This window comes from Eimeria acervulina, genomic scaffold, assembly GCF_000499425.1.
Source record: "Eimeria acervulina Houghton genomic scaffold, Eah_scaff164, whole genome shotgun sequence".
NCBI lineage: Eukaryota > Apicomplexa > Conoidasida > Eucoccidiorida > Eimeriidae > Eimeria > Eimeria acervulina.
In genome coordinates, this window is record NW_013550164.1 from 6,586 (window position 1) to 17,410 (window position 10,825).

At 54.7% G+C, this 10,825-nt stretch overlaps 1 protein-coding gene across 1 annotated transcript in view; it reads left to right on the forward strand.

Annotated features, from left to right (window-relative positions):
- The window catches only part of EAH_00022410 (hypothetical protein), a gene marked incomplete at both ends in the record, with an annotated part of 16,893 nt that extends 6,288 nt beyond the window's left edge, over window positions 1-10,605 (forward strand). The window contains 9 exons of the mRNA XM_013396955.1: window positions 16-1,541; window positions 2,067-4,360; window positions 4,404-6,513; window positions 7,329-7,596; window positions 7,839-8,410; window positions 8,623-8,682; window positions 8,945-9,095; window positions 9,471-9,811; window positions 10,432-10,605. Coding sequence (XP_013252409.1) covers window positions 16-1,541; window positions 2,067-4,360; window positions 4,404-6,513; window positions 7,329-7,596; window positions 7,839-8,410; window positions 8,623-8,682; window positions 8,945-9,095; window positions 9,471-9,811; window positions 10,432-10,605 — 7,496 coding nt within the window. The remainder of the gene's footprint in view (window positions 1-15; window positions 1,542-2,066; window positions 4,361-4,403; window positions 6,514-7,328; window positions 7,597-7,838; window positions 8,411-8,622; window positions 8,683-8,944; window positions 9,096-9,470; window positions 9,812-10,431) is intronic.
- Between the last annotated feature and the right edge of the window lie 220 nt (window positions 10,606-10,825).

The following is a 10,825-nucleotide window of genomic DNA, read 5'->3' on the forward strand; positions in this document are numbered from 1 at the left end:
GCACACAAAACACAGCTGCCTATACGCCCCAGCAGACAGGAGCACGAAGGCGGCCAGCGGCCAATAGAAGCGGAGCAGCAGCAGCAGCAGCAGCAGCAGCAGCAGCAGCAACAGCAACAACAGCGGCAGAAGCAGCAAACAGGCCACCCGTTGCCACGGACGACAGGCCTCCGGCTGGTGAAGGTGCAGCAGCAGCTGGAGCAGCAGCAGCAGCAGCAGCAGCAGCAAGTCAGCGGGCGCCAAGAGCAGCAAACGCCGCTGCAGCAGCAGCAGGAGAGGAGGGCGTAGGGTTTGCAGCAACGACAGGGGCAGCAACAGGAGCAGCAGCAAACGCCCCGGGACCAGCAGCAGCAGCACCAGCAGCACCAGCAGCAGCAGCAAGGGGACCCGGCGCATACGCACGTCGGTCTCCACAGCAGCAAAGCCGTCAGACAGCTCCAGCAGCAACTGCTGCTGCTGACCGAAACACCCGCCCTCCGCCTTCCTCTGCAGCAGGAGCAGCACGAGGAGGCGGCGAGGCAGCAGCAGCACCAGGAGCAGCAGCACCAGGAGCAGCAGCAGCATCAGCAGCAGCAGGAGCAGCAGGAGCAGCAGGAGCAGCAGCACCAACACCAGCAGCAGCATCAGCACCTGGAGCAACAGCAGAATCAGCAGCAACATCAGAACCAGGTGTAGGAGGAAGACAAGGAAGAGCAGCAGGAGCAGCAGGAGCAGCAGGAGCAGCAGGAGCAGCAGAAACAGCAGGAAGAGGAGGCGGAGCAGCAGGAAGAGGAGGCGGAGCAGCAGGAAGAGGAGGCGGAGCAGCAGCAGCACCGGCGACATCAGCAACAGAAGCAGCTGCAACAGCAGCAGCAGCAGCATCTGACGGGAGGCGTCAATCTGGGGGTCGCCCTGTAAGGAGGAGGGGCCGTATGGCCCCTCGGGGCGAAGCCTTATCCAATGCTGGTGGTGGTGGTGGTGCTGCTGCTGCTGCTGGTGCTGCTGCTGGTGCTGCGTCTGCTGCAGCAGCAGCAGACAATGAAGAAGAAAGCGAGGAAGAGGAATGGGTCCCCTGGGATGAGAGTTGGGGAGATGATGTGCAGTGGATAGATGAAGAAGAAGACATTCCCCTCAGCAGCAGCAGCAGCAGCAGCAGCAGCAGCAGCAGCAGCAGCAGCACCAATGCAGGTGGCGCTGCTGCAGCAGGAGGCCTCCCCAGCCAAGCACCAGGCAGCCTAGGCTGGGCGGTGCAAACGCCGCAACAGCAGCAACAGCAGCAACAGCAGCAACAGCAGCAGCTGTTTCTGCAGCAGCAGCAGCAGCAGCAACAGCAGCAGCAGCAGCAGCAGCAGCAGCAGCAAGGTCAAGTTAGTTGCGACCTTCTCAGTGCAACACGGGGCGAGTGCATATCTCCCTTTACCTCGCAGCAAGCAAGAGAACAACTCTATGTGCAGCAGCAGCAGCAGCAGCAGCAGCTGGGTTCTACTGGGCGCTTCATTCCCCTGCAGGGCGGCCTTAACACCAGAGGCGTCTCTGGCTGTGACAGCACCTGCTGCAGAGAGGTGAGGCAGACCTCCTTGCTGCAGTTGCTGTTGCTGCTTCTGCTGCTGCTGCTTCTGCTGCTGCTGCAGCTTCTGTAGGTGATGTTATGGCTACTACGACTGTTGTTGCTGCTGTTGCTGCTGCTGCTGCTGCTGCTTCCTCTGACTCCGCCGTTACGGCTACTGAGGATGTTGTTGCTGCTGCTGTTGTTGCTGCTGCAGCTGCTTTTGCCTCTGCTGTTGCGGCTACTGGGGTTGTTGTTGTTACTGTTGCTGCTGCTGCTGCTGGTCTTGGGAGGTTTACTGCAGGTTGCTGCTGCTGTTTCCCTCAAGTGATTGCATGTTTGCTGCTGCTGTGGTGCTCGGGTTGATGAAGGGCCCTCACCCGTTCCTCGTGCTGCTGTTGTTGCTGCTGTTGTTGCTGCTGCTGCTGTTTCTGCTGCTGTTGTTTCTGGTGCTGTTGCTGCTATTGCTGCTGCTGCTTGCTACTGTTGCTGTTGCTGTTGCTGCTGCTGCTGCTGCTGCTGCTGCTGCTGCTGCGTGCAGGGCTACTACTGTTCAGTAGCAGGTGGCGGCTGCTCTCCGCAGCGTCGTTTAGGGGAGCAGTGCTGGGGTGTATCCTCACTGGAATGTGTTAATGGTTTAATATGCTTAAATCAAATCTGCAGCCCTCCCTTCTCTGTCTTCCCTTCTGCTGCTGCTGCTGCTGCTGCTGCTGCTGGTGCTACTGCTGCTGGTGTTGCTGATGCTGCTGGTGTTGCTGGTGCTGCTGCTGCAGCAGCCGACGCGCGAACAGACGCAGCAACAACACTACCAGCAGACGCAGTACCAGCACCAGCACTAGAAGCAGCAGCAACAACAGAAGCAGCAGCAGCAGCAGCAGCAGGAAAGGGTGTTGTGCATGCAGGTGTTGTAAGCATCGGGCCTGCGGTGTCTCCGCTTCATGTTTGTGTTCCGTGGAGTCGCCCCATCATTGTGGGGTTTCTTTCTGCTGCTGATAGCCCCTCAGCAGCAGCATCGCTGCAGCAGCAGCAGCAGCAGCAGCAGGCGCTGCTGCAGGTTGCATGCGAGGCTCTAGAAGGGCAGGAGTGCACTCAAGATGCTGAGTGCTGGGGCTTTGCTTCACCCTTTGCTTACTGCGAGCAGCAAGACAACCGCTGCAGAGCGCCAGCCTTCCCTACGTGTCTTCCTTTGCTGCAGAAGCTGCTGGGGCTGCAGCTAGAAGCATTTGGACGCTCCTTTGAAGCCCTGCAGCAGCAGCAGCAGCAGCAACAGCAGCAGCAGCAGCAGCAGCCGATTGAAGTCATGGTGCAGCAGCAAGCTCAGGGCTTCCTCTTCGCTTCTATCCCTCAGCCGTCTCACTGGGGGGCCCCACGGCAGCAATGGGGGGCTGTTGGTGTTGCTTCTGGGGGCCCCTTTGCTGCTGCTGCACTTCGTGAAGAAGCAGCAGCGCAGCAGACGGGTCTGCTGCAGGCTGCACTCATCTGCTGCTTCAAATACAGAGAGCAGCAGCAGCAACAGCAGCAGCAGCAGCAGCAGCAGCAGCAGCAAAATGTGCTGCACCAAATAGTTGACCTCAAGGGAGTGTCCGAGGGGCCTCAGTGGAATATCCCTTGGCTGCCAAATCCTCCTGCAATTCGTGCAGGTGAGGATACACCTCAGCAGCTGCAGCAGCAGCAGCAGCTGCTACTGCAGCAGCAGCAACAACAACAACAACAGCAGCAACAGAAGGAACAGCTTCTGGAACAACAACAACAACAGCAACAACAACAGCAGCAACAACAGCAACTGCTCCTACTTCAGCAGCAGCAGCAACAGCAAATTCTTCTGCAGCAGCAGCAGCAGCAGCAGCAGCAGTTGCTGCAGCAGCAGCCTCCCCTCCCAATTGGTGTGGGAGGCCCCCAGATGTGGAGAAGCGGCACTTCTCAGGCTGCTGCCGCGCGACGTCTACAGCAGCAGCAAGAGCAGCAGCAAGAGCAGCAGCAAGAGCAGCAGCAGGAGCAGCAGCAGGAGCAGCAGCAAGAGCAGCAGCAAGAGCAGCAGCAGGAGCAGCAGCAGGAGCAGCAGGAGAGGCAGCTTCCTGCAGGAGTTGTGCTAGCAGCAAAAGGCCCTCGCAGCAGCGCAGACAGCCAAGGGTTTAGTGGGGTTGTGTGCAGTATGCAGGAAGTTGATTTGCTGCTGCTGTCTCTGAAGGACAGCTACGACGTCTTTGTGTATCCTGCAGCAGCAGCAGCAACAGCAACTGTGCTTCATACAGACGGGCTAGAAGCTGTATTTGACGCGGGCGCAGCAGCAGCGCAGCAGCAGCAGCGGCAGCAGCAGCAGCAGCAACAACAACAGCAAAAAAACGCAATACTTGAGACGGAAACACTGCTCAGGCTGCAGCACGAAGAGCAGCAGAGGCAGCAGCAGCTTCTCATGCAGCAATACGCTCTCAGCAACGCACAGAGACAGCAAGACCTGCAGCAGCAGCAGCAGCAGCAGCAGCAACTGGGAGCAGCCGTGCAGCCAGCAGCAGGAACCCTCCCATCAGCAGCAACAGCTGCAGCAGCAACCCCGCAGCCACCGACGGCCCTCTCCCTCGACCCGAACGCAACACCAGAGCAGCAGCAGCAGCTGTTGCTGCAGCAGCAGCTAATGCTGCAGCAACGACAGCAGCAAGCATACTTCACCCAGGCCACAGAGAGCGCTCCCCAGCAGCAGCTGCAGCAGCTGCAGCAGCAGCAGCAGCTGCAGCAGCTGCAGCAGCTGCAGCAGCAGCAACGGTCTGCAGCAGCTGCAGCAGCAGCAGCAGCTGCAGCAGCTGCAGCAGCTGCAGCAGCAGCAACGGTCCTCTGGAAGTGATTCAGCTCCTGGAGGGGGCGATTTATATGTTGTGCGAAGGCAGACAGAACGCCCAGCAGCAGCAACACCAGCAGCAGCACCAGCAGCAACAGCAGCAGCAGCAGCAGCATCACCTGCAGCAGCGCCCGCAGCAAATGGAGGAGTAGTACGCAGCGCAACGACATCGCAAAAGGCGACGAACGCTGAGGAACATGCAGGTGCAGCACCACCTGCTGCTTCTGTTGCTGCTGCTGCTGCTGCCTCTAGAGGCAGCCAGGCAGCAGCAGACGACAGCAGCAGCGACCTTTTCCTAGAGGAATTTGATGAAGATGACGAAGAAGAAGAGTTGCAGCAGCAGCAGCAGCAGCAGCAAAGCCACAGAGCCAGTCAGCGCAACGATGCGCAGCTGCTGCAGCACCAGCACTACCAACAGCAACCGCAGCAGCAGCAACTGCGGCAGCAGCAGCAACTGCAGCAGTACCAACTGCAGCACAACCAACTGCGGCAGCAGCAGCAACTGCAGCAACCGACGCAGCAGCAGCAGGGGAGTCAACCTCAACGAAGGTCTGCACCTGTAAGCATCAATGCAAACACCAGCAGCAGCAGCAGCAGCAGCACCAGCAGCGGCACTGCTGTTCCTCTGTCTCGCCGCGAGCAGCAGCAGCTGCAGCAGCAAGCAAGACTGGCAGCTGCGCAAGACTTGCAACGACAGCAGCGCCAGCAGCAGCAGCAGCGCCAGCAGCAGCAGCGCCAGCAGCAGCAACAGCGCCAGCAGCAGCAGCGCCTGCAGCAGCAGCAGCGCCAGCAGCAGCAGCGCCTCCAGCAGCAGCAGCGCCTGCAGCAGCACCAGCAGCTGCAGCAGCAGCGCCTGCAGCAGCAGCACCAGCAGCAGCAACAACGCCTGCAGCAGCATCTGCAAGGGCCGCTGCAACACGGGAGCTCTCTTGTGGGCCCTGTAGCAACAGTAGCAGCACCAACGGCAGCAGCAGCACCAACAGCAGTAGCAGCACCAACAGCAGCAGGAACAACAGCAGCAGCAGGACAACAGGCAGCCCTGCCGGGAGCGAGCGCAGCCTATTCCCCGTTACAGCAGCAGCAGCAGCAACACCGTCATCAGCAGCGTCTACAGCCGCAGCACTATCAACAGCCGCAGCTGCACCAGCAGCAGCAGCAGCGCCATCAGCAGTTGCTGCAGCAGCCACACCAGCAGCTGCAGCATCAGCAGCAGCAGCAGCAGGCGTTGCACTTGCAGGCTCCTTCTTCTTATCGGCCTTCTTCCCAGCCCTTTGTCGTCTCCTCTTCTAATCCTTCGCCTTTGCCTTCAGGGGGCCCCTCTTCGCAACTGCAGCGGCAGCAGCAGCTGCAGCAGCAGCAGCAGCAGGTGCCGCAGCAGCAGCACAGGTGGGCACAGGAGAAGCCCCTAGAAGCCCAAGGGGAGGCCCCTATGGAAATACCCCACGCATCTCCAGCAGCAAAGGGGGCCCCCAGTCAACAAAACCCTCTAGGGGGCCCCCATGAAGACAAACTACTGGGGGCCCCCCTGGGGGCCCCCCAGAACGAGCAGTATGTGGGGTGGCTGCTGGGGGGCCCCCAAGAAGGAAACCCTCTTGGAGCCCCTATTGGGGCCCTTCTTGGGGCCCCCCATGAAGCTATGCTTTTCAAGGCCCCTCTGGGGGGCCCCCATAAAGAGGATCTTCTAGGGGCCCCCAACAAAGGGAATCCTCTAGGGGCCCCTCTGTGGGCCCCTCTGGGCGCTTCTCTAGGGGCCCCTTTGGGGGCCCCTTTGGGGGCCCCCCTAGGGAACCCATTGGGGGCCTCTTTGGGGGCCCCTCTGGGGGCCCCCCTAGGGAACCCATTGGGGGCCTCTCTGGGGGCCCCTCTGTTGAACCCACTGGGGGCCCCTCTGGGGGCCCCTCTGTTGAACCCATTGGAGGCCCCTCTGGGGACTTCTTTGGGGGCCCCTCTAGGGGCCCTGGGGGCCCCTCTGGGGGCGCATGAAGAAGGGAAGCATCTAAAGGCATCTGTGGGGGCCCCTTTGGGGGCCCCTTTATTACCTTCTAATTTGTTTGGGTTTGGGTCTGGGGTTCGCCATTTGAGGGAATTGGAGTTAAAATTAAATAAAAAAGAAATGCAGAAAATTTTGCTGAGGGTGAAGACGGGAGAGAAGACGGTGAGTGCAAATAAATAAATTAATTAATTTAATTAAATAAATTAATTAATTTAATTAAATAAATAAATTAATTTAATTAATTAAATTAAATAAATTAAATAAATTAAATAAATTAAATAAATTAATTTAATTAAATTAATTAAATAAATATTAGGGAGAAGACAAATTAAAATAAATGAATAGATAAATAAACAAATAAACAAACAAAAAGGCAAAGCGAGAGATAAACATATAAACAGAAAGAGACAAATAAGGAGACAACTAAATAAAGAACAAAGCAGAGAGAGAGAGTGAGAGAGAGAGAGAGAGTGAGAGAGAGAAACAGAGAGAGAGAGACAGAGAGACAGAGAGAGAGACAGATAAAGAGACAGATAAAGAGACAGATAAAGAGAGAGAGAGACAGAGAGAGACAGAGAGAGACAGGAATAGCAGAGAGACAAATACAAACAACAAATTTAGGTGGTGCTGCAGAAGGAGACAGCGGGGCGGCATCTCTGTTAATTTTTGTTTTTATTTGTTTTTACTCTCCCTCTATCAGCTCCTTCTGCCTCCTCATTGCTGTTTAAATCGCTGCATGCAGAAGGGGGGACCATGATCTGCCTGGTGCTGCTGCTGCTGCTGCTGCTGTTGCTTGTGCTGCTGTTGCTGCTGCTGCTGCCGTTGCCTTATGAGCAGCAGGAGCAGTTAAGCCTGAAGGCAGCAACAGCTTGTTCTGTGTTGCCGATATAAGTTGTTTGTTGCCGCTGGTGCTGCGTGTGCTGCTGCTGCCGCTGCTGCTGTTGCTTGTGCTGCTGCTGTTGCTGCTGCTGCTGCAGCTGCTGCAGCAGGTGCCGCAGCGTCTGCAGCAAGAGGAAGTATTTGTTGGGGGTTTTATAGCTGTGTTAGAGGAGCAGATGTCTTTGGGGGCCGTCGGAAGATTAATAGAAGTAGCAGTGCTGCAGCTGTCTATTAAAGAGACAAAGACAGCTCTGCTCTTAGGTGTATATACACCTCAGCAGCACCCCACAGACAGCAAACAATCGCAGCATCATCTCTGTGAAGTTCTACAGGCAATTCAACAACCTCCAGTAGAGGATTTCCTTAGTAAGGAGCTGCTGCTGCTGTTGCTGCTGCTGCTGCTACTGCTGCGAGTGCTGTTAGTGGCGTTGGCGTTGCTGCTGTTGTTGTTGCTGCTGCTGCTGCTGGCTTTGGTGCTGCTGCTGTTTGTGTTGATGCTGCTGCAGCATTACGTTTGTTGCAGGCGTTATTTACCGCAGGTACTCTGTTTGTGTTGCTGCGCTGCTTTGCTGATGCTGCTGCTGCTGCTGCTGTTGCTGCTGCTGCAGAGACGTGGGGTGCTGAAGGTCCTGTTGAGGTGTATACAGACCCTGTTGCTGCTGCATGCATAAAGAGCAGCAAAAGGAGTTATAGCGTCTGGAGGGAGTTAGTAATAATGCCTCAGCTCTGTCGCTCAGAAGAAAACTTTGCTGCTGCTGCTTTTGATATATACCTGCGTATACACTCCGAGGGGAGACAGCTGCGCAGCTGGCAGCAGAAGCTGCAGGCCCTCAACCAATGGCTAGACGCCTATCAGCAGCAGCAGCAGCAAGAGCAGCAGCAACAACAGATGCATGATTTGTTTGTTGAGTTGGTGTCGCTGCTGGTTGTTGAGTTGGTGTCGCTGCTGGGAGCAGCAGAGGCATACAGTTTGCTGCAGGAGAGTGTGAAGGGCAGCGCCGGTGCTGCTCGTCCTTCTGTCGTGCTGCTGCAGCTGCTGCAGCTGCTGCATCTGCTGCAGCAGCAAGATGGTTCACCTGGGGAGCAAGAAGACCGAGTGGCAGCAGCAGCAGCAAGGCGGCTGCTCCTGCTGCTGCTGCAGCAAACGGAGAACAGCTTGCAAGAGGCTCTGCCTGAAGCAGTAAGCAGAAGAAACCAAAATGCTGCTTCTGCTGCTGCTGCTGGTGCTGTTGCTGCTGCTGTTGCTGCTGCTGCTGCGGCTGCTGCTGAGGTTGCAGCTATTGCTGCTGCTGCTGCGGTTGCTGCTTCTGCTCTTAGTACTGCTGGTGCTGCTGGTGCTGCTGGTGAATGCCGTTTTGTTTGCTGCTGCTGCTGATGCTGCTGCTGCTGCAGGGTCCGCTGGAGGTGGTTGGGTTGCGTGCAGAGGGCCCTTCGCTTTTTATATCGGTGCTAGTGAGTAGACGAAGTTGCTGCATTTGCTGCTGCTGCATTTGCTGCTGCTGCATTTGCTGCTGCTGCATTTGCTGCTGCTTCATTTACTGCTGCTGAAATTGCTGCTGCTGCATTTGCTGCTACTGCATTGTCTGGTGCAGCAATTGATGCTGTTGTTTCTGCTGCTGCAGCTGCCCTCGTCTTTTTTCTGCGTTTGTTTGTATGTTCGTGCTGCTCTAGGTTTGTGCTGCCACTGCTACTGCTGCTGCTGCTGCTGCTGCAGGGGGGCGATGCGCTGGAGTCTGAGGTGTACAGACACCTCAACCTCACCGAAGAGGCTTTTACTGCAGCAACAACAAACATCTCTGGTTTGCTGCCGCGCAGTTCAATTCTTTCGCTTCTCTGTCCTGATGAAGTAGAATTCATTGCAGGATGTAAACGCCTTTCTTCTCTGCTGCTGCTGCTGCTGCTGCGCTGTGCTGCTGCTGGTCTGCTGCTGCTGCGGCGGTGGTACTGCTGCTGCTGCTCTGCTGCTGCGGCGCTGGTGCTGCTGCTGCACCTGCTGCTGCTGCTGTTGATACTGCTGCTATTGCTGCTGCTGCTGTTCCCGCTGCTAGTGCTGCTGCTGCTGCTGTTGCTTCTGCTGTTGCTGTTGCTGCTGTTGTTGGTGTTGCTGTTTTCGTTGTTGTTGCTGCTGTGTCTCTCGGGTCCCTTTGAATTCATACAAATTCAGATAAAAGAGAAGAGCGAATTCGCTGCTGCTACTGCAGCTGTTGTCGCTGCTGCTGCTGCTGCTGCTGCTGCTTCAGATGAGACCTTTGGAGAAGGAGCAGCAGAGGAGCCGCCATCGCCTCAAACAATTCACTGTCTCTTCAGCAAACCCATCCTTCTTCGAGAAGCTCGGCAGCAGCAGCAGGAGCAGCAGGAGCAGCAGCACGTGCAGCAGCAGCACGAGCAGCTGCACGAGCAGGAACAGGTGCAGGAGCAGCAGCAGGAGCAGCAGCAGGAGGAGGAGGGGGAGTTGGATGATGCTGTTGAAGCTGCAGGTTTATTAGTAGCAGATTTTCTCGCTGATTTGTGCAGCAGCGTTTGTCTTTTAAAAGACAGCGGCATCACTGCAGCAAATGATGTCGTAGCCTTCTCTTACTCTGTACGCTCGCTTCCTGCTGCTGCTGCTGCTGCTGCTGCTGCTGCTGCTGTTGCTGCTGCTGCAGATATATTGGTTCTAAATGTCTTGCTGCAGCAGCTCAGGTGTCTGTACAGCTCAAAGTGAAGATATTGCCAGTCATAGAAAATGTTTTTTATTCCTCTTTGAGAAAATAAATGAAGTTAAAAACAAATTGTTAATAACAATTAATAAATAATAAATAATAAAAATAATTAATAAACAATAAATAACAAACAATAAATTATAAACAGAAAATAATAATAAGTAAATAATGAGAAAAAAGGTAATAGAGAGTTTGAGGTGTATGCATCTAAATTAATAAAATATAATTTCTGATCATTATTTTTATTAATTATTCTTTTCTATTCTTTTTTATTCTTTTGATTTTTATTTATTTTCATTTTTATTTTATTTGCATGCCGCAGTGAGAGTTGTTGCTGCGGAGTTTGGTTTGATATATATATATATACATATATATATGTATATATATATATGTATATAACTGTATATATATATATATGTATATAGCTGTATATATATATATACGTATATATGTATACACTGCATATACAGCGCATATATTCTTGTTTGTTTATCTTCAGGTAGAGCCTTTAGAAGGAACAACTAAAGAAGAATTTAAGTTAGTAATGCATAAAATTATGCAGGCTGTGCTGCTAACAAACTCTCAGCTGTACAGAGACCTCCCCTACGGCGCACTCGTTCTTCGTATCCAACACAATCTGCAGCAAACTCCTCAACTTATTCATACAGAATAGCTGCAGCAGCAACTGCAGCAGCAGCAACTGCAGCACCAGCACCAGCAGCAGCACCAAGTGCAAGTGCTGAAGTAACAGCAACAGCAACAGCAACAGCAGCAGCAGCAGCAGATTCAGCATCTGCAGCAGCAGCAGCAACAGAAGCAACATTAGGAGGACAATCTACAGCAGCAGCAGCAGCAGCAACAGCAGCAACAGCAGCAACAGCAGCAACAGCAGC